Raw genomic sequence first — 24,912 nt, forward strand, 5'->3', positions numbered from 1 at the left:
GTAAAACTAAATCAATTCAGTTCAGTTGCTCAGTTGTGTCTGACTCTGTGTGACCCCATGGACTGTAGCAAGCCATCGCCAACTCTCAGAGTTTACTCAAACTCATGTCCATAGAGTCGGTGATGCCATCCAACCATCTCATCCTCTGTCGTCCCTTTCTTCTCCTGCCTTCAATCTTTCCCAGCATCAGGGTATTTTCAAATGAGTCAGTTCCTCGCATCAAGTGGCCTAAGTATTGTGAAAGAAAACTAAATCAACTCTACTAAAAAAAAAAAAAAAAACCAAAACTCTCTAAATCCTGCCCCTACTAACTGGTATCTAATTTCTAGGACACCAATCATGCCAGAAACCTTTTCAAAGGCACATAATTTGGTCCCTTTCACTGGTTAAAGAACTATGGACACCCTATCCACAACTGCTCTTACTTCTAAGTTGTCTGTAATAATGACAAGTCCAGATAATAGAGGTTTGGGCCCTCTCCTCCCTCAGGGCTTGGATCTAACTTGCCACCATTTTTTCTCAGACCTAGGCCTATTTCCCATATTGCTCTCTTGAGACCTGCTCCTCTCACTGAGTCCTAACTCCCAGGTATCTCCTGCTTTTGCTAATCACTGATTGTCTTAGTACCAGCCTCAAGCAGAATCCAACTCCCTTTGCACCTCTGGGGAAGTATATGAATGTGTAGGGGTTGGGGGCTGGTGTAGGAGACTTGTAAAAAAACTCCTTAGGGCAATAGAAGAATATGTAAATTACACATAAACAACTTTATCAAAATATACTGACTTAAGAAAACACTTACTGAGCAGCTACTATGGGATTCATCATCTAGCAAAGTACTCAAAACATAAAAAGAAAGACAACTATGAACTTAAAAAAAAAGTGATAAAAAGTTCATGTTTATATTTGCTGGAAGTCAAGTCAAATGGTTGGATACAATATATACCTTGTTTTTAAATGACTGAAGTTAAATGGAAACTAGGAATGAGGAAATAATAAAGTATCTTTTCACTGAAGAAGAAAATAATATATTCAGTTGTGTGAAAAAACAAAAAGTATAATCCTTGTTGCTGAACTTCTCATTCAAAGAGAGTATATTTAATTCTACTTGATAAAGCAGTCCTAAGGGGAAAGTTCATAGCAATACAGGCATACCTCAAGAAACAAGAAAAAAGTCAAATAAATAACCTAACCCTACGCCTAAAGCAACTAGAAAAGGAAGAAATGAAGAACCCCAGGGTTAGTAGAAATCTTAAAAATTAGAACAGAAATAAATGCAAAAGAAACAAAAGAGACCATAGCAAAAATCAACAAAGCCAAAAGCTGGTTCTTTGAAAGGATAAATAAAATTGACAAACCATTAACCAGACTCATCAAAATACAAAGGGAGAAAAACCAAATCAATAAAATTAGAAATGAAAATGGAGAGATCACAACAGACAACAGAGAAATACAAAGGATCATAAGAGACTACTATCAACAATTATATGCCAATAAAATGGACAACGTGGAAGAAATGGACAAATTCTCAGAAAAGTACAACTTTCCAAAACTCGACCAGGAAGAAACAGAAAATCTTAACAGACCCATCACAAGCACGGAAATTGAAACTGTAATCAAAATCTTCCAGCAAACAAAAGCCAAGGTCCAGACGGCTTCACAGCTGAATTCTACCAAATATTTAGAGAAGAGCTAACACCTATCCTGCTCAAACTCTTCCAGAAAATTGCAGAGGAAGGTAAACTTCCAAACTCATTCTATGAGGCCACCAGCACCCTAATACCAAAACCTGACAAAGATCCCACAAAAAAAGAAAACTACAGGCCAATATCACTGATGAACGTAGATGCAAAAATCCTTAACAAAATTCTAGCAATCAGAATCCAATAACACATTAAAAAGATCATACACCATGACCAAGTGGGCTTTATCCCAGGGATGCAAGGATTCTTCAATATCCACAAATCAATCAATGTAATACAACACATTAACAAATTGAAAAATAAAAACCATATGATTATCTCAACAGATGCAGAGAAAGCCTTTGACAAAATTCAACATCCATTTATGATAAAAACTCTCCAGAAAGCAGGAATAGAAGGAACATACCTCAACATAATAAAAGCTATATATGACAAACCCACAGCAAACATTATCCTCAATAGTGAAATATTGAAAGCATTTCCTCTAAAGTCAGGAACAAGACAAGGGTGCCCACTTTCACCAGTAGTATTCAACATAGTTTTGGATGTTTTGGCCACAACAATCAGAGCAGAAAAAGAAATAAAAGATATCCAAATTGGAAAAAAAGAAGTAAAACTCTCACTATTTGCAGATGACATGATCCTCTACATAGAAAACCCTAAAGACTCCACCAGAAAATTACTAGAACTAATCAATGACTATAGTAAAGTTGCAGCATATAAAATCAACACACAGAAATCCCTTGCATTCCTATACACTAATAATGAGAAAACAGAAAGGGAAATTAAGGAAACAATTCCATTCACCATTGCAATGGAAAGAATAAAATACTTAGGAATATATCTACCTAAAGAAACTAAAGACCTATATATAGAAAACTATAAAACACTGGTGAAAGAAATCAAAGAGGACACTAATAGATGGAGAAATATACCATGTTCATGGATTGGAAGAATCAGTATAGTGAAAATGAGTATACTACCCAAAGCAATTTATAGATTCAATGCAATCCCTATCAAGCTACCAACGGTATTCTTCACAGAGCTAGAACAAATAATTTCACAATTTGTATGGAAATACAAAAAACCTCGAATAGCCAAAGCGATCTTGAGAAAGAAGAATGGAACTGGAGGAATCAACCTACCTGACTTCAGGCTCTACTACAAAGCCACAGTTATCAAGACAGTATGGTACTGGCACAAAGACAGAAATATAGATCAATGGAACAAAATAGAAAGCCCAGAGATAAATCCACACACATATGGACACCTTATCTTTGACAAAGGAGGCAAGAATATACAATGGATTAAAGACAATCTCTTTAACAAGTGGTGCTGGGAAAACTGGTCAACCACTTGTAAAAGAATGAAACTAGAACACTTTATAACACCATACACAAAAATAAACTCAAAATGGATTAAAGATCTAACCGTAAGACCAGAAACTATAAAACTCCTAGAGGAGAACATAGGCAAAACACTCTCTGACATACATCACAGCAGGATCGTCTATGACCCACCTCCCAGAATACTGGAAATAAAAGCAAAAATAAACAAATGGGACCTAATTAAACTTAAAAGCTTCTGCACATCAAAGGAAACTATTAGCAAGGTGAAAAGGCAGCCTTCAGCATGGGAGAAAATAATAGCAAATGAAGCAACTGACAAACAATTAATCTCAAAAATATACAAACAACTCCTACAGCTCAACTCCAGAAAAATAAATGACCCAATCAAAAAATGGGTCAAAGAACTAAACAGACATTTCTCCAAAGAAGACATACAGATGGCTAACAAACATATGAAAAGATGCTCAACATCACTCATTATCAGAGAAATGCAAATCAAAACCACTATGAGGTACCATTTCACACCAGTCAGAATGGCTGCAATCCAAAAGTCTATAAGCAATAAATGCTGGAGAGGGTGTGGAGAAAAGGGAACCCTCTTACACTGTTGGTGGGAATGCAAACTAGTACAGCCACTATGGAGAACAGTGTGGAGATTCCTTAAAAAACTGGAAATAGAACTGCCTTATGATCCAGCAATCTCACTGCTGGGCATACACACCGAGGAAACCAGAATTGAAAGAGACACGTGGACCCCAATGTTCATCACAGCACTGTTTACAATAGCCAGGACATGGAAGCAACCTAGATGTCCATCAGCAGATGAATGGATAAGAAAGCAGTGGTACATATACACAATGGAGTATTACTCAGCCATTAAAAAGAATACATTTGAATCAGTTCTAATGAGGTGGATGAAACTGGAGCCTATTATACAGAGTGAAGTAAGCCAGAAAGAAAAACACCAATACAGTATACTAACGCATATATATGGAATTTAGAAAGATGGTAACAATAACCCTGTGTACGAGACAGCAAAAGAGACACTGATGTATAGAACAGTCTTATTGACTCTGTTGCAGAGGGAGAGGGTGGGAAGATTTGGGAGAAAGGCATTGAAACATGAAAAATATCATGTATGAAACGAGTTGCCAGTCCAGGCTCGATGCACAATACTGGATGCTTGGGGCTAGTGCACTGGGACGACCCAGAGGGATGGTATGGGGAGGGAGGAGGGAGGAGGGTTCAGGATGGGGAACACATGTTTACCTGTGGCAGATTCATTTTGATATTTGGCAAAACTAACACAATTTGTAAAGTTTAAAAATAAAATAAAATTTAAATTAAAAAAAAAATAATTCTACTTCATAATCTTCTATAACATATGTCTGAACTAAGTGCAACATGGAAACTTACATTACCATATGTAAAATAGATAAGCAATGAGAATTTGCTGTATGGCTCAGGAAACTCAAACAGGGGCTCTGTATCAATCTAGAGGGATGGGGTGGCGGGGTGGTGGTGGAGCAGGGGGAGATGGGAGGGAGCTTCAGAAGGGAGGGGATATATGTATACTGTTGTGAATTTGACAGAAAACAACAAAATTCTGTAAAGTAATTATCCTTCAATAAGAAAAATAAATTTTAAAAATGAATAAATAAAGTTTTTCAACTAAGATCACATGTGTCCTGCTTAATTAATTAATTTTTAGGATACATTTTTGCAGTGAGGTTTTTTAAGTGATACCATTATGGTATTGTTCTCTGCCAAAATTAATTTTCTTTACTGTGAGGATTTTCCATGTCAACAGTACAATCCAAAACAAGCATCTGGGAAAGATGGGAGTTTTAACTCAGGGTACATAGAGAACCACTAAGATTGTAATGTTTTAGTTGACTAGGAACAGTCTGCATTGTACATTCTGATACAAATAAGCTATGATTACCCCATGGCTAACATTCATAATTTACTTTTAAGCAGTGTACTCTTTTTTAAAGGAAATTTTTGATGGAGCCCTAATGTAGAAAACATTAGGAAAAGGTAATGGGAAAGGTCAGTTTTAATTCCAATCCCAAAGAAAGGCAATGCCAAAGAATGCTCAAACTACTGCACAATTGCACTCATCTCACACACTAGTAAAGTAATGCTCAAAATTCTCCAAGCCAGGCTTCAGCAATATGTGAACCGTGAACTTCCAGATGTTCCAGCTGGATTTAGAAAAGGCAGAGGAACCAGAGATCAAATTGCCAACATCTGTTGGATCATCAAAAAAGCAAGAGCACTCCAGAAAAACAACTATTTCTGCTTTATTGATTATGTCAAAGCCTTTGACTGTGTGGACCACAACAAATTCTGGAAAATTCTTAAAGAGATGGGGATACCAGACCACCTGACCTGCCTCTTGAGAAACCTATATGCAGGTCAGGAAGCAACAGTTAGAACAGGACATGGAACAACAGACCGGTTCCAAACAGGAAAAGGAGTACGTCAAGGCTGCATATTGTCACCCTGCTTATTTAACTTATATGCAGAGTACATCATGAGAAATGCTGGGCTAGAAGAAACACAAGCTGGAATCAAGACTGCCGGGAGAAATATCAATAACCTCAGATATGCAGATGACACCACCCTTATGGCAGAAAGTGAAAAGGAACTAAAAAGCCTCTTGATGAAGGTGAAAGAGGAAAGTGAAAAAGTTAGCTTAAAAGTCAACATTCAGAAAACAAAGATCATGGCATCTGGTCCCATCACTTCATGGCAAATAGATGGGGAAATAGATGGGGAAATAGTGGAAACAGTGTCAGACTTTATTTTTTGGGGCTCCAAAATCACTGCAGATGGTGACTGCAGCCATGAAATTAAAAGACGCTTACTCCTTGGAAGAAAAGTTATGACCAATCTAGATAGCATATTCAAAAGCAGCGACATTACTTTGCCAACAAAGGTCCGTCTAGTCAATGGTTTTTCCAGTGGTCATGAATGGATGTGAGAGTTGGACTGTGAAGAAAGCTGAGCACCGAAGAATTGATGCTTTTGAACTGTGGTGTTGGAGAAGACTCTTGAGAGTCCCTTGGACTGCAAAGAGATCCAACCAGTCCATCCTAAAGGAGATCAGTCCTGAATATTCACTGGAAGGACTGATGCTGAAGCTGAAACTCCAGTAATCTGGCCACCTGATATGAAGAGCTGACTCATTTGAGAAGATCCTGATGTTAGCAAAGACTGAAGGCAGGAGGAGAAGGCAAAAGAGGATGAGATGGCTGGATAGCATCACCGACTCAATGGACGTGAGTTTGAGTTAACTCAGGGAGATGGTGATGGACAGGCAAGCCTGGCAGGCTATAGTCCATGGAGTCACAAAGAGTTGGACATGACTGAGCAACTGAACTGAACTGAACTGAATGTAGAAAACATGAAAGACACTAAAGAAGGGCCCAGAGGACTTATGAGTTCTACCATCGGCTGCACCCTTCCTTATCTTACATCTTGTCTCTACTCGGCCTTGCTTTCAACAGCCCCAGGCATCCTTGAAGCGTCCTAGAGTCCTGCATCTCCTGTCCTATAGTAATTGGGGGGTTGAGAACCTTTGGCCGCCTTTTAAAACCTGTTTTAAACAGTTCAGAAGACACTGGAAAGCTAACAGGGAAGTCTCAGTTTTCATTTACCTTAAATAAGATTTAATTATAAGCACACTGAGCTTATGTTAAAAGTGGATGCTTGACTGTGCACAATGTAATGTTGCTGAAGTCCTTACGTGTACTTTGATTCTGCTTTGGTCAGTTCTTGCATGCTACAGAAAAATGCCCAAAGTCAAGAATCAGCTCTTCTGTGATACCATGGGCACATCTGTCTACTTGACAGTCTTGTAATAAGTGCAAAGAAAAACCAATAATAAAAGGGAAAAGGTGCTATCCTGGCTCACTGGGGTAAATCAGAAGTCAAACAGCATTAGGCTTCTGTTCCAGGCAAACTATTACATAAGGAGCAAAGGGCTAGAAAATATAAGAAAATATTTATTCACTTAGGATGACACAACTGAAGCTGGAGAAGATCTTGGAACAATGGTGTCCAGAAACATAACGTGAGACATATGTGATTTTTAATTTTCTAGTAGCCACATTAAAAAGTAAAATTAAATAGGTGAAATTGATTGTAGTAACGTTTTGTTTAGTTCAATCTATTAAAATATTATCATTTTAACATATAATCAATACAAGTTACTGAGTTTTTTTCAAACTAAGTGTTTGAAATATGGTATTCATTCTTTATTTATAGAACATTTCAATTCAGGCTAGCTGCATTTCAAGTGCTAAACAGTCCTGGCTGCTGTGAGGAACTGAGAGAGTCAATGAGTAGGGGACACACACAATGTAGATAACAGCTTTGTCAGAATGAACAGCTGAAATAAGGAATTGGGAACAATTTCTTAAAAATTCTCAGTAGTCTTTCTACTGAGAAGAGACTAAGAAAAAAGATATAAAGTCTAAAAGAGTGTTTATGTGATATATAGCAAAAGCTCTAATGTGAAAACTCTAAGTATTAAAAGAAATATTCAAGAGTCCTGGCAGAAGGAAAAAATAGAAATGTTATCAAAGATGGCAAAAGTATTTCTAAGAATGTACTAAGAAACAAGGTCTCTGTTCATCAAAATGAAATGCCTTAGGTTGGTCCCATAATTAGCTGACTTCTTTGTTACATCTTCCTTCTTAATGAAGATGATTTTCAGATAGTAACCTTCTTTCTGAAACTCTAGGATGAAAGAATCTGGATCAACAGCATAAGGCTTCTAAATTACATCTCAATAAGCAGTAAGGCTGTCTTCACTGAATTCCTGAAGATATATATGAAACACTTCCTCTTTCTTAAAAAGGATGGAAATTAATCAAACAACAAAAAGATAAACTCAGTTATCTAAGTTGGTAAGCATTTGGTCCTTTGTTTTCTTTTATCTTTTTCCTACTTTCAAACTTATAGTCATTTCACTGATTGTCATCACCTTCAATAGAAAAGAGTTGGTACAGAGAAAAAAGGGGATTAAGGATAGCATTTGTGGGGAAAGCTCTGGAGGAAAAGTAGTTTGTTAACTATGGTATTATCTTAAATACTTTATAACTGAAAGTAGTTTTAAAATATCAGTTTTCTTCTATTACAGGCAAACCTCAGAGATATTGAAGGTTCAGTTGCAGACCACCACAATAAAGTGAATATTGTAACAAAGCAAGTCACACTAAGTTTTTGGTTTTCCAGTGCATATAAAAATTTTATTCACACTAAACTGCTGTCTACTAAGTGTGCAACAGCATTATGTCTAAGAACCAATGTACATACCTTAATTAAAAATACTTTATTGCTAAAAAATGTTAACCATCACCCAAACCTTCAGTGAGTCATAATCATTTCGCAATATTAACATCAAAGACAACTGACCATAGATCACCATAACAAATATAATAATGATGAAGTTTGAAATATTGTAAGGATTACCAAAATGTGACACAAAGACAGAAAGAAAGGGAGCAAACGCTGTTAGAAAAAATGGCACTGACAAGACTTCCCTGACACTGTGTTGCCAGAAACTTCCAATTTGTAAAAAATGCAAATATCTGTGAAGTGTGATCAGGAGAAGCACAATAAAATGAAGTATGCCTGTATGTTATCATGAAATATTAATAACTGTGCTTATATATTTAACACTAATAGCATCTTTCTGTGAGTGGAAAGCTTCTCACAATGTAAATGTACCTTGTTGCATTAGTTCCGAGCCCGGGGAGGCTGGTAGAACTGCTGAGTTGGTCGAGTGGATCGTCTTGGCTGGCCGTCACCTCCTCTACGGAACTCAAGAGTTTGGTCATAGGTGCCTTCTTCATCCTGTTTGCAAAGAGTAGTGATTTAATATGTTCAAAACAGTTCCACATTTCCTACATTAAATACATTTTACGGTCTCCATTTTGCTATACCCTATTAAGCTGCCCTGGGATGTACATCTGTCAACTTTTATAATAGAGGGCAGTAGGGAAAAAGAGGAAATAGAAGTCAAGGACACTGTAAAAACTTTTGGTTGTTGTTAATAGAAGAATGAAATTTATAGTGGTAACATCAGAATCAAATTTAATCTAGAAAAGGAAAATATTTCCACATAATATTATGGTTATCTCCTCAAGTGACGTGACATGATGTGGTGCAAACATAGAAAAGCAACATTATAATACAATTTTAATTGAATATTTGGGCTTCTGGGTATTTATCATGGAAGGGGGTTTTGGCAAGATATGGAAAAGGGATTGAGGAGCCAGAGAACATTCACCAGCTGTTAGTCCTCATCTGATGAAAGGTCCAACATCATTAAGAACCTTATATCTAGAGATAGGAAAAAATAATGGATCGGATGAAGAGAGAACTATAATTTATATATAAAGAAAGTGTCATGCAAGAAATAGCAATCACCACAATAAGACACAAACTATTTTCTTCTCATCTTCTTTCTTACTAAGGGTATAGAACCAGCAGTTTAAGGAATAGCATGGATAAATTAGGATAAGCAAAATAAATAGCAGAAAGAGTATAATTAATTACAATATTTGAAAAGGACTTAGCAGCAACAGAAATGTAGCCAAAAGTCACACTGGTTTCTTACTGAGTGCTGCCACCCTGTGTAGTGTTTTAAGTTAATGCAGCTATGAAGTATGTTCCTTTTGGAGAGAGACAAAAAAATTGGCTCTCTGAATTATCTGAGCACAATAATTTGCATGATTTAGGAAATTTATGCTATCACTTCCTCCTCCTCCTTACTTTATCACTGAATTTTCCATCCCCAAGGATAGTTTCCTTTGACCCTAACACTAAATGGAGTTACAAGAAAGACTGAGTTCTATTCCTTAATTTTTACAGATCAAACTATTGCAATTTTACTTGATGCAAGTAGAAAGATGCCAAGATAATCTGACCAAATCCTATTATTTAGAAATGATATTTAATATTTGGCATGAACAAATCCCTCATTAATAGGCATTTTCCACAGTATTCTTAAGAAACATTTTTCCATTTTATATATAGGACAATGAAGTCCTGGAAAGCTTTGTGACTTTGCCCTAATATTTCAAAGGTAAATCTGAGTTTTGATTCAGACACTGCTACTTTAAGTCTTAGTCTGTATGTAAAAGAAATAAACCAAGAGCCAAAAATTAATGATCACTCTTAAGGCGCTATCATCACCTAAATAAGAGAATAAAGAAATCTGACAATATATCTGGCATAACTAACACAATAACAACATTTTACAGACAAACTTCCAGATTAGTTTTCCATCCTCTATGTCCCTTTCATTAATAACTAACCTCAAAATGGCTAGAAGCATTAGATAAACATTTATAATTTAGTAAAGCAATTAAAATACAGTAAGGAAAATTAAACTGTTCAGGAGAGAATTATTTTTTATTAATATGGTTGCTGCTCTGAATGATTATTTTCAAATATTATAGCTAAATTTGAAAAGAAACTATTTATTGTTATGACATATGATATGTGAAGCTCTCTGCATATTAACTGAGAAGGATGAAAATATATTTGCTGCTGTAGAAGGTGAAATAATTGTTTCAGGGATTAGAATGGAATATTATCATTCTCCACATCCAGAACTGTAGAATTGGTTAGGTCTAAAAATTTATACAGTTTATCAGTAAAATACAGTGTTAAAGGTAGGACACTACATTTGCTGAGTGAGCCAGATTTATATAATAAATACGGCACTGCTATTTGAAAAACTGTCTCTATCGTTTAAAAAGATTCTCAGACTATACTAGCCAGAGCCAATTAAATGATTTTATAGAGATGACCAATTATGGGATTTCTTTCATATTATTTGATGTCTTCACAATCATTTTATACAAAAAGGGAGCAAAAACTAAAATAGATTCTGATAGCTTGGTTCTCAGTTTTCATCAAAGGCACAGTCTTGCTTTTTTAACTTTTAAATATTCCTCCCACAGGGTAGTTGGGGAAAACCTGGTTACCCACAAAAATCACTTCATATAGTCTAGAGCTAATAATTTTTAGCATTTAATGAGCAACTCTTTCCATACAACACACAGATCAATTTAATAGATCAGTTTCTTTGGATGAAATTTATAACTTTATCTTCTTCTATTTTAGTTTCAATAGTCTGTAACAGCTTTAAAACTAAAAAAAAAATTAATTTCATAGTTCATGACTATTTGAAAAAATATCTGACACTATTTTGAGATGGTACATTCCTGGAAAGCTATCTGTTCTGTCCCCCTAGACTTGATAGACATGAAAATCTCTAAACCCAGAGAGGTGATTCTGCCAAGTCACAGAGCTCACTAGAGGAAGAGTCCAGACCAGGACCATTTTATTTCTGACCCAGACAAGGCTCTTTAAAAGACTGGTAACAATTTTCATAAAAATAGAACTGACCCAGGCCATCTTCACTGAAGCTTTTGAAATTTAGAGCCATTTTATTGGGACTCACATTTTTGCTCACCTGAGCCATGCTATCAGATTTACCTGGTTTTAAAATACTTAATATTCAAAATGTACCCTCTTCTTATGCCAATATTTAAACTGCTAAACATTACTCCTTTTAATGAAAAGATACATAATGCAATAGTCATTGTGACACCAACATGAATGAACTGATATTCTGAAAGGAAAAAAAGAGAGCACCAATGCAAAAAGGAAATGCACAACTTCACCTGTAAAACATGCTTGACAGGTTACAACTACATCCTTCCTGCGTATCATTTTTAGTCTTTTACTAGTACAAACTACATCTCAAATGAGAATATAGACAAACACATTATTTCCTCATTTATAAATGAGCTGGGTTATAAAAGTTCACTATAAATCAGTTACTTGGAACCTGGAACATACTTCAATAGGAGATGTGAAACACAAGTAAATACAGGTGAAGTTCTTTGCCCCACAAGTTAAGGTCTGTGCAGCTAGGCATATAAACCAGTATTCTACAGAACGGGGTGGTCCTGGACTCTCAAGTTCTGGACTGGCAGGGATTTCCCTGCTCCACCAGGGGGAGTGCGGGCGGGAAGCCAAAGTCTAGAAACATTTTTGGTTGCTCTATCTGAGGGGTGCTACTGGCAGTTAGAGGGTCTAGAGACATTTTTGGTTGTTACAAGCTGAAGGAGCGGGGTTGGGGGAGTTGTTACTAGGTCTAATAGGTAGAGGCTATTCTAAATATCCTGTAATGCACAGGACAGCCCATGCAACAAAGAATCAACCAGTTCTAACATCAACAGTTGAGAAACCCTGGGCTAGGCAAAAGAGGAGGAAACTTCCTACTCCTAAGTGCCCGTGTAGCCTGGAAAATAACTATGAAATTCAGGAAGTTTGGGTTTGCCACCCTTTCCCTTTTCCTTTTTGATATTTCTTCTGCCTCTGTCTCTAATGCCTAAAAGCTGCCTTTATGGAACTTCTGTGATGAGAGCTCTATTTGCTGACAATACTTTGTTTTCTTTTGCTTCAGCAACAGGTTCATATTAACTTACTGAATTGCCTTATCTTAGATTACCATTTCTTCAGCATTTTCACACAGCCATGACTTTATTAGGAGAAAATGATTCTTGATTAATGCTGGGGGTAGGGAACAGGGATAGCAATTCTCTTCACAAAACAAACAAACAAAAAAAAAAACTTACTAATAGTCATGTCTAATAGCTATTTTGTGTGTAATTAAAAAAATTTTTTTTCTAGTCTGTTCATTTTAACAATTTGCACAGCACTCACAAAAACACAAGTTAGCTTATGAAATATACACCAAGTAGCCTCAAAAATAATCCCTGGACTCTGAGCATTTTGAAAACTGAAGTATTTTTTTCTTTAATAAGAAATTTATTTTAAAAATATATAGACATTTGGTTTTGTCTTTTGAACTGAAATATTAATAACTACATGTCTCCTTGAGTGATTCACATATGAACTATTTTATGAATTTCTAGACTACCTTTACCTGTCTAGTTAGCTTGTGTAGTTTTTACAAATAGAAACTAATTTCAATAAAATACCTAAGCAAACGGTAATTTTAAAGACAAACCTGCTTTCCCAAAACATCACGTAATAAAGGCAAAATTAAAAGAGACAGTAAAAAGATCACTGGTTGCCAAGGGTTGTGGGGATGGAGGGAGACGGAGCTCAGATTTTCAGGGCATTGAAACTACTCTTCATGATAATGTGATGGTAGATACAAGTCACTATACATTTGTGCAAACCCATACAGTGTACACCATGAGTGAATCCTAATGTAAACTAAGGACTCTGGAAACTATTGGGTTAATGTAGGTCTATCAGGTGTACCAAATGTACTCCTCTAGTGGGGGATGTTGATAACTGGGAAAGGCTATGCATGTGTGGAGATGAAGAGTATATGGCGAATCCCATACCTTCTCACAGTTTTGTTGGGAGTCTAAAACTCCTCTAAAAAATAAAGTCTTTAAAAAGAAAAAAAAAAAAGGTTTTACAGTAGGCCGCCTCAGTGGGATACTTTGTGCCTCATGTATAGCTGATGTGGTAGATTCTTAATATTTGATGAAATATTTGTCGACCTGCCTTATTAAAATGGCTCATTTCAATTCATTCAGACCCTTGCTGTGGTTAGCAGTAACTAGAATATGAGAATTAAATTTCTTTCATTCTTGGGATGCCATGAGGACTAATAAATGTAAGAAAATCACTTTGAAGATTACTGAGCTTTCTGACTTGGCTCAAGGTTGTATTTAATTTTGATTATACCTTGGGTATTCATAACATTTCCTCTTGGTTTCCACTGGAAAATTTTGACCTTTGATTTTACTTTCTACTCCTAGTATTTAAAATAAAGTACTTCTGCTGCATTCAAAAACAAAAACAAAAAAATCACGTAATGGATTCCAAAAGTAGAACTTAAACTATTTTAAGTAATGTATTTTAGATCAATTATACTTTATTCTATTAGAGTAACTTAAAATTGAATAGTGATTGAAGATTATAGGTAACAGTTTTGCCTACAGAGGCCATATATCATCATTAACAATGACCCTTAGTTTACCAATTATTCTTGTTTAAAAAATATATTCCAATTCAATATTTACAACTCCAGCACAAAATAAACTGGGTCTGTAGTAGTCTGGAACTACAGACTACAAAACAGATAGTTTATGTAAAGGACAGTTAGTCCAAATAACTAAGAAGCTATTATTTGCTCAAATAATTAGCATGATAACCTGAGTTAAAATGTAGGTCCTCTGATTTATAGTCCTGTCTGGCCTTCAGACTATGCTGGCAATGAGGGCAAGAAACACAAACAGCCAATGTCAGAACTGGAAGAGGATTTGGGGATAATCTAGTTGAGCAGATTTAAATTTTAAAAACTGCCATTTTTTACCATCATCATTTCTGGGGTAAACAGGGCACTCTACTGTCAAGTGAAATTTCATATGAATTCCAAAAAAAATTGATGGATCAGGTTACAGTAGGTCTTTTAAAACGTGTATGTGAGAAGTATCTCTCTGGCTTTCTCTTCTTTAGTCCTTCCAAGTTCTGTAACACAGAAACTAAAAATCCAACTTCACCTTCGGCAGTATACTAGGAACCAACTAGGTTGAATGACTTGATTAATATAAGAAAATGAGCTAGTGAAAGAAAAGGAAGGGGAACATCGGTCTCCGACTGACTTCAGAGTCCTTTGGATGTTATCACGGAGAAAATCTAAACTTCCATGAATTAAATTTCTCATCTGACAATAAAAACTCACCTTTTATACCTAAACGGAAAAAAAAAAATCTCAGTCTTCATTGTATAAAAGCAAAATAAGCAAATTTTATAATAAACTAATTTGTTTTTGAAACTTTGAATGAAATAAGAAAACATTTTAGAATAAAGTATAATGCAGAATCATAAATCTCTCTTTCCCTCAGAGCAGTTCTAAGATTACCTCTTTAATATAGTATGTCCAGTAATAATTTATTTTAACCAAACATTTCATGGCAGGAAAAAAAAACACACTCATTCAAACAAAAACCAAAATCTGATTCAAAGTCTAGTTACTAACCAACTGGTCTTAGATCTATATCATGTAGAATTTCAGGATAACTTTCACTGTGTTCTGACATTCTCTTTTTAGAAAAGGGTATATTCGCTAAAGATACATAAGAATTATATCAGAGACACTGATGTATAGAACAGTCTTATGGACTCTGTTGGAGAGGGAGAGGGTGGGAAGATTTGGGAGAATGGCATTGAAACGTGTAATATCATGTATGAAACGAGTTGCCAGTCCAGGTTCGATGCACGATACTGGATGCTTGGGGCTGGTGCACTGGGATGACCCAGAGGGATGGTGTGGGGAGGGAGGAGGGAGGAGGGTTCAGGATGGGGAGCACATGTATACCTGTGGCGGATTCGTTTTGATGTTTGGCAAAACTAATACAGTGTTTGAGGTTTAAAAATAAAATAAAATTAAAAAAAATAAATAAAATGCAAAAAAAAAAGAATTATATAAGAATTATTGATGAGTCTATTAGATATTAGGAAATCACCTGATTATTTAGCTCAAGGGTTTTATTCTATATTCTGCCAATTAAAGTACTACCTAAATAAGACATTTAAATTTCAACATGGAAGAAAACTGGATGTTCAAATGATAGTTGAAAGATCCTCTGGAGGAGAAAATGGCAACCCACTCCAGTATTTTTGCCTAGAGAATTCTATGGATAGAGGAGCTTGGCGGGCTACAGTCCATGGGGTCACAAAGTGTTGGACATGATTGTGCATACATGCATGCAACAAATGTAATACTAATCACCATTGTTTTTCTTCTAACATCATTAAGATCTTCTACCTTTTAATACAAAGTAGACAAGCTATTTTTGGCTGCTTACACACTCAAGAAAATGCAACTCAATATCAAAAGGCTGCATCCATATTAAAACTAAGAGAGGAGGAAACATGTTACCCTTAGAAAATTTTAAGTTTGATACAGAAATATAGATGTTCTTCTATTCAAAAATACATCCAATATTATTTAAAACTTGGAACAGAAAAAGGGGAATGAATGATTGTTCTACTATATGTCTGGCATTTTATCTCATTTAATCCTTGCAACAATGCTTTGAAATACTTAATCCCATCTGAGGCTCCAATACTTTGGCCACCTGATGCAAAGAGCTAACTCATTGGAAAAGACCCTGATGCTAGGAAAGACTGAAGGCGAGAGGAGAAGGGGACAAGAGAGGATGAGGTGGTTGGATGGCATCAACAATTCAATGGACATGAGTTTGAGAAAACTTCAGGAGATGGTGAAGGACATGGAAGCCTGGCATGCTACAGTCCAGGCGGGTTAAAAAGAGTCAGACACGATTTAGCAACTGAACAACAACAATCTCTCTACAGATGAAAAACCTAAGGCTTAGAAGTAACTTACCCAAAGTTACGTAAGTGGCTGTGCTTCAGTAAGATCCCTGGGCTGTCTGCTGCTAAGCTCTTGCCATGGCATCACAGTGTTTGTTTTACACTGCTTCGTGTAGTTTTGCTTATTTTTTTTCTAATAGCTAGCTTAAGATTAATTTAAAATAAATAGATGGCTTCAGCCCTGAGGCTAGTATAAACATCACTTAATGGCCAGCATTTTTGTTAAAATGCTATAGTGAAATCCAAAGACTGAAGATATGATTTGTATAAATGTGTACCTCTTTCCAACTCATTTCCTCTTTTAAAGTTAAAGGTTAAATAGACTCCAAAAACTTGTCCAGAAGTCAGGATAGGAAGCATATTTCTGCTTCAAAAGATGCCAATCGACCCACATTTCCTTAAGAGATACTTTAATATGGCACTGGTGTTTAAGACCTCAGTCTATTAGTTCAGATCTGAGTTTAGACTCTACCAGATATATTACTCTACTTCTCTACATCTCAGTTTTCTCATATAGACAACAATAATCAACTCACAAGTTTACAAGAATTACATGATATAATACCTATAAAGAGTTTAGCAAGTAAACCATCTATGTTATCTATTATTTGGAATTAAGTAATTCTTTGACAATTATATATACATGCCAACTTCAATTAAACAATCAAGACACAGATTTTGCTAAAAGTCAGAAAGTTTTTTGTAACAGTATTTCTAAAATTGCTTTGGTCAGATAAGGAAAGTGAAGCCATTGTAGAAAATGAAAGAGCCAATGCAAGGAGACTCCTGTCACCTGCCTACCTTTCATTTCTTCAGAAATTTACAAAATATCTATACACAAAAACTAGTGTTTTCACAGTATAAATCATTCCATTGTTAACTCTGTTTTTTCTTTTAGGAAGAGGTCATTTTCTTTCTTAATTATAGATAAAAAGGGCAAATAGAACAAAGAGAAGGAGGAAATTAGCAAAGACACATTGCTAAAAATGATCAATCAAAAGTTAAAGACACTAATCACATAAAATATGAGTGCTTTAAAAAAAGCTAGAAATAAACTAACATGATTAACTTCTTTGAACATCCTGCCTTAAATATCAATACCATATCCTTAAAATTTTATCAAATGCCACAAAAAGAAACCAGTTAGAATACTATTTAAAAAGTAGAAGTATAGTAATGATGATTAATAATGAAAAATGGCTATCTATTCCTGGTGATATGTTTTCAAGACAATGCCTATAAATTATTCTTGCAAAAGCAAGTGCTTTTCCAAATATGCTAATTGAGCAAATATGTTTTAGAATATTTTATAGTTAAAACTTATGAGCACTAATCACGAATGGTTAATCATTTCAGTCCCTCAGAATTTATCATTTTTATATCTTAAACTGGTAGCTAATATAACATACTTTAAGAATGGATTAACTAATTCTTTTTCTAAAAGTAATTAATTGAAAGTGTCAGTCGCTCAGTCATGTCCAACTCTTTGCGACCCCATGGACTGTAGCCTACCAGGGTCCTCTGTCCACGGAGTTCGCCAGGTAAAAATACTGGAGTGGACTGCCATGCCCTTCTCCAGGAGATCATCCCAATCCAGGGATCGAACCTGGGTCTCCTGGATTGCAGGCATATTCTTTATCATCTGAACCACCACAGAAGCCCATAATTACCACATCATAATGCCAGACTCCTTTTTATTCCACAGCAGTCAGCCCAGTACATTTTATGTAACTGACTTTACATAGCATACCATAACTATGTAACTGACTACTTTCAAATAGTTATGGTATGCTTCAATGACCTGTAATACAGACTAAAGAAACAGAAATAGGAAAAAAAAATAATCTCCATGTCAAATTGATAAAATACAGGCCAGATCTTTGCCATTAAAAAATATTGAGTGTTGGAATAGGAAAAGATTACTTGACATGCTTCATGTAAGAAAAAAGTTGCAATACCTAACAGTATAGAAATAAAATCATTTGCCAATGTTTTCACCCTCTCAGTGAAAGTTAAGGAACATAACCAGAAAAAGAATAAAAATTTGAAACTTACAGCAGTCATCTGTAAGATTACAAAGTAACAAACATCGTTTTTACATTTAAATCCCATATATACTCAGCAACCCATATTAACAATATTTACATAATGAACTAAAATTACTTTTCTTCGGTGAACATAAAGATAACAGATGCTTAAGAGTCCTTACCAGTTATCAGGCTAGTTAATAAAAGCCATAGCTTTAGCATTGTGAGGTGCCCCAGGAGTCAATGATCTCATCTTTGAGGTACAAAACTCATCCCCTCACATTACATGCAGATGGTGTGATGGTCCTGTCTCCTTCAAACAGCTGGAGAAGGACGCTCAGGCGTTCTCAGGCAGCCTCTGTTTCCTTCTCTAGAAAGTATAAACTACCTGGGCTTTCTAGTTAAGTCTATTTCCTTCGCTGCATGAAAGATTCTAAATTATTTTAAAACACATACTATACCTTTCTTTAGTCTTCTATTTTCTAAAATATAAAGACTAATTTCCTGGAATTATTTGTCAAATACCATTATTTCCTGAATCTCCCATCATCTTGATCATCTTTTACTTTATACATTTTAATATTTACTATTCTATATAACCTAGTATTCAGAATAATATTGCAAGTAATGTCTGCTTGGAACATAATACTATTTCCCATGAAGAGCTAACTCCAGAAAATCATTAGTGCAATCAGACCCTGCTTCAATGTGTTTTGCAGCTACTTGATTACTGTTTGCTCATACTGTATTTGTCATGAAGCAAAATGTCTACAACCCATTCCCAGGTCTATTTCGTTATATATTTGAAGAGAATTCTTTTCTTTAAATTTGACTGCAACTGAAGTCTATGCACTACTGAAAAATACTACTTTGACCCAGTGTTATCATTGGTGTGTTCTGAATAACTATATAATATTGAATCCGTTTCTCTGAAAAGTTACCTTGGTAATTTGTCAGTGGTTTTTTTTTCCTTTACATAGTGGAAACTGGAGGACTACCAACCTAAAACGTACATGGGTGGCTTAAAATACATTCTAATCCTGAAACTAGATTCCAGTGAAGTTTAGAAGCTAAAAAAAGAGTCACATTACAAGATTAAGCTCTTTTAGGAAAAGAACTGTTAGATTAAAGGAATAGGTTGGGTTTTTTTCTATTAATACCCTTTGTAAAATATTTTCTAGCCCCTTGAGAGATACTAGCTGATACATCTTACATATACATCTTTGCTTCACAATTTAAAATTTTCTAAATTTGTGAGAATTAAGACTGAATGAACTAAATGGCTGAAAGATACTCTATCAAAATGGTATATCACATATTGAGTACAAACACTGCTATGATAAATTTTTATATACATTATACAAAAACCTTCAAGTAAAAGAGACACTGATGTATAGAACAGTCTTTTGGACTCTGTGGGAGAGGGAGAGGGTGGGATAATTTGGGAGAATGGCATTGAAACATGTATAATATCATATATGAAATGAGCCGCCAGTCCAGGTTTGTTGCACGATACTGGATGCTTGGGGCTGGTGCAGTGGGACGACTCAGAGGGACGGTACAGGGAGGGAGGAGGGAGGAGGGTTCAGGATGGGGAGCACGTGTATACCTGTGGCAGATTCATGTTAATGTATGGCAAAACCAATACAATATTGTAAAGTTAAAAAAAAGAAAGAAAAAAAAAACTTCAAGTAGGTTGGTATAATTTATCTCCTTTTACAGGTAAAGTGTAAAACATTAGTCAACCAGCCCAAAGATTTCAGGCAAGTTTCTTAATAGCTCTGAACTTGGATTTGTAGTTTTTCATGTGTGTAAAATGGGAATACTAATAATTATATCATAGGGTTCCTGTAGTTATTAAATCAGCTAACAAAAGTCTAGGCTTATATATGGTACCTAGTGTATATTTCCAATTATATGCAGGTTTCATATAGAAGGAACTTCAATCTTCACATTCTCTTATCATTCATTCTAATTTATTTCATTAAGTTAGTAAAGATAAAACATAATAACCTTGCTATAACTAAGTATAAATTACTCTTAGTGTGCTTGAATTTGTGAGCTTTTTCCCCTCATGTTGAGATTTCACAATGTTAGGTAAAAGAGAGTCAGCTTTTTAAAAAAAGAGAAAAAAAAAAAAAGGAAATCATTCTCTGTCCAAGCTTAGCTTCTCTTCTCAATCATTTTGAATGAACAATCATTTTGATTGCTGAAGAAAGAAAAAGGCATCACAAAAATATTTTCCAAGAATAATAAGGTGACAAACATTTCCATCAACTTAGGTAAATAAAAATTAGACAGTATATATCACCTGATTTAATTAAGGCTACTAAACATATTATGAAAGTGAAAAGTGCTGGTTGCTCAGTCGTGTGTGACTCTTTGAGACCCCATGATTGTAGCCCACTAGGCTCCTCTGTCCATGGAATTCTCCAGGCAAGAATACTGGAGTGGGTAGCCATTCCCTTCTCCAGGGGATCTTTCTGACCCAGGGATCAAACCCCAGTCTCCTGCATTGCAGGTGGATTCTTTACCGTCTGAGCCCCTAGGGAAGCCCTATTTTGCTATAATAATACTATTTCTAGGTTTATTGAAATTTAGAAGCCATGTTTCTAGTCACATGTAATTTCACACCTGAAACATCTGAGATGTTCAACAGAGGCCAGGGGAACTGATAATATACTCTTGTAATCTGCTCATTATCAGACCCAAATTAAAAGCATAATAAATGTTTTTTCCTACCAAATATGCAAATATCCTTATAGTTCAAAAATGAAGTTGTTTCTCCTCCATTCAACCATGGCTGAAACAATGATGGTAAGAACAAATTAGGAAGGTATAAAGTCTCCACATTACAGAGTCAAAATATCTTTTTGCATATTTTAAATACCAAGAAATAGATCAAAATCAAGTGCTGATACAAATAGATCAAATCAAGTGCTTTCCATCATATTTACATTTTAAATATATCATAAAATAAAACAAAATTGATGCAGTATCACTTAGGTACTTCAGTTCTTCCTGTAAAACACAAATTACCCACAAAGCTTAGTATGTACCTTCTGGAAAGTATTAAGGTAAAACAACCAAAAAATTCTAAATTTAAAATAATTTAAAAAAAATTCTAAATTCATAAGATTATTTAAAGTTTACTCCTTTAGCCAACTTGAAACTCCTTCCCCTTTCTCTCACTTTCTTCCCCACATACAACGTAAGCTGCTTATTAAAGTAAAAAAGTAAGGAAAATAGATCCTCTGGACGAGAAGGAAAGGATAGTAGGGTTATCAGTGATGATATCTATTAATATATTGTACAAGAATTGGTAAAACTGAGGATTACTAGTTAAGGCTTAATGAAAAATCACTAAGACTAGTAAAAAGCTTATGGTACTCCTACAAAATGTATGATATAATAGTCAAATTTCACTTTCATCATCTATGGATAAGAGCAAGATGGTCTCTTAAAAGCTGCACCGAAATGAGGAGGAAAAACCTGTCCAGGGTTAAACACTAATTTATGCAAAACCCCAGTTTTGATAAGAATCTTGTCAATGTCAAGTGGCAAGTACACTGACGGCAGGACAGGCTGAAAAGCTCTGTGTCCGAGCTGGGACAGAAGTCGCCAATTTATGAAGGCAGTTACAAACCACCGGATTGCAAAAGTGTGAAAGAAAATGATGGAAATTTTTATAACTTTGCAGTCAACACTACCGGCTTAAAGGATTGCAGTTCTTATACTTTATAAGAAAAACCAGTTTACTTTAAAAGGCGTGTGGATTTTTATGTTAGGGCTATATTGTAAGATTCTTAAGACAAAAGTTCATTTTACTACTAATATTCAAACAGAACATTTTAACAGAAAACATAAAAGGAAAAAAATTAATTTGAAGAAAAAGATGGTACAAGGAAGCAGTCTGAGTTTGCTTTCAAGAGTAATAGTTTGGGACAGATATCCAATTCCTGATATGGAAGTTCCAATCAGTGAGTAATTGCTGCTGCAGTCAGTAATTCATCACTTTGAGGATGTGAACAATAAGGGAGGCTGCTAGTTCCAAATTCTTGAAGAAAAACGAGAGAAATGGAACCAACAGTAATTAAGAACCTATATATCAGGCATTTCAATCATTCAATCAATAAACAAAATGTTTATTGAGCAGCTACTCTGTTCTTTATGACAATCAAAAGATTATGTATCTTGCCCAAGTTATACTGTACTCTAAAAATCCATGCTCTTTCCACATATCCCAGTGGATGCACAGGACAAAGGAGAGATTGTGTTAAACTTTTAAAGGCTTATATAAATAGATCAAAATCAAGTCTCAATTACATTTTAAATACATCATGAAATTAATAAAACAAAATGAATGTACATTGTTTAGGTGCTATAGGTCTTACTGTAAAACATAAATTATCTACAATGCTATCTACTCTGAGCACTACCTACTATAAATGACTCAATGAGAGAATGAATTACCTTCTAATGGCTACACTATGGATAAGCAGCTACTATACTTTAAATGAATTAGTGTTAAGTAAAGAACTTAGAATAATGCTGGGTACAACCTAAGTGTTCAGTAAAGTTAGTTCATTAAAGTTAACTCCATAAAGTTAGGGAGAAATATCAATAACCTGAGACATGCAGATAACACCACCCTTATGGCAGAAAGCCAAGAGGAACTAAAGAGTCTCTTGATGAAAGTGAAAGAAGAGAGTGAAAAAGCTGGCTTAAAACTCAACATTCAAAAAACGAAGATCATGGCATCCAGTCCCATCACCTCATGGCAAATAGATGGGGAAACAATGGAAACAATGACAGACTTCATTTTTCTGGGCTCCAAAATCACTGCAGATGGTGACTGCAGCCACAGAATTAAAAGATGTTCGCTCCTTGGAAGAAAAGCTATGACCAACCTAGACAGCATATTAAAAAGCAGAGACGTTACTTTGCTGACAAAGGTGCATATAGTCAAAACTGTGGTTTTTCCAGTAGGCATGCATGAATGTGAGATTTGGACCATAAACAAAGCTGAGTGCTGAAGAATTGATGTTTTTGAACTGTGGTGTTGAAGAAGACTTTTGAGAGTCCCTTGGACTCCAAGGAGATCAAACCGGACAGTCCTAAAGGAAATCAGTCCTGAATATTCATTGAAAGACTGATGCTGAAGCTAAAGCTCCAATACTTTGCAAAGAACTGACTCATTAGAAAAGACCCTGAAGCTAGGAAAAATTGAAGGCAGGAGGAGAAGGGGATGACAGAGGATGAGATGGTTGGATGGCATCACCAACTCGATGGACATGAGTCTGAGCAAGCTCCAGGAGTTGGTGATGGACAGGGAAGCCTGGGATCCATGGGATTGCAAAGAGTTGGACATGACTAAGCAACTGAACTGAACTGAAAGTTAGCTCTGATTACTCCTTCACAAGTGTAAAGTTCTAGTCTTTATAATGCCATATACAACACAGCTTTTCTTTTACAGGTTTGCGTCAAGAGATTTGACTGTATTATCCTAGTGAGTTATAGACACTGAAAAATACATAAGCCTAAATAAGCCTTTATGTGGCACTTTACATTTACAAAGTGATTTTACAATTACTGGCATTAATACCAATGTAATATAAAAGTCAGGCTGAGACTCTGATCAATTAGCAACGTGTTCATTTTCTATTTGGTAGAAAAAAATGAACCCAGCAGTCTTCTCTACTGAGACAAACCCTACCAGCTTACCAAACACAGTACCTCTGTTCTTCAGTACCCATGGAGGACTGATTCAGGATTGCTCCTCCATATAAAAATCTATGAGTGCTTAAGCCCCTTATAAAACTGACCCACACCCTTCTGTAGATTTTAAATCATCTCTAGAGTACTTATACTATCTATTACAATATAAATGCTATGTGAATAGTTGCCTGCATGCAGCAAAGTTAAGTTTTGCTTTTAGGAACTTTCTGTAATTTTCTTCAAATATTTTTGATTCACGGTTGGATACAGAGGGCTCACTGTAATTATCTTTATAAAATTCGTTCAACTTAATGTTCCCCTCCCCACCCTGGTATCTAGAGACATGGAATCTCCCCTGAAAATATTACTAATGAGAAGGAAAATATAATAATGCAGTAAAATTCACAAATACAAATATCTCCATACAAGATTCTTCACATTAACTATTACATGTTTCAAGACATTTCTCCTCAGAGGCTTAGATGAATATAAATAATTTTGTGTTGTATATATAATTGGCAAGGTCCTAAATTTACCTAAGAATTTATGATTACATTTTAAATAAGGGATGTTTATCAATTTCATAATTTGGTAAATCTCATAGCAATCATTTCTGTTTAATGAGTGCCATCACATTCCATGGCATAAACACAGAGACAGATTACTTCCCTAAGCTCTCTTACGAAATGTTGAAAATAAGTA

General features: G+C 35.3%; 1 protein-coding gene across 1 annotated transcript in view; it reads right to left on the minus strand.

Moving 5' to 3' along the window:
* TDRD3 (tudor domain containing 3) overlaps window positions 1-24,912 on the minus strand; it is a 215,916-nt gene that overhangs the window by 2,235 nt on the left and 188,769 nt on the right. The window contains exon 13 of the mRNA XM_055541922.1: window positions 8,792-8,917. Coding sequence (XP_055397897.1) covers window positions 8,801-8,917 — 117 coding nt within the window. The 3' untranslated portion in view covers window positions 8,792-8,800. The remainder of the gene's footprint in view (window positions 1-8,791; window positions 8,918-24,912) is intronic.

The sequence above is a fragment of the Bubalus kerabau genome, chromosome 12 (assembly GCF_029407905.1).
Source record: "Bubalus kerabau isolate K-KA32 ecotype Philippines breed swamp buffalo chromosome 12, PCC_UOA_SB_1v2, whole genome shotgun sequence".
NCBI classification, from domain to species: Eukaryota; Metazoa; Chordata; class Mammalia; order Artiodactyla; family Bovidae; genus Bubalus; species Bubalus kerabau.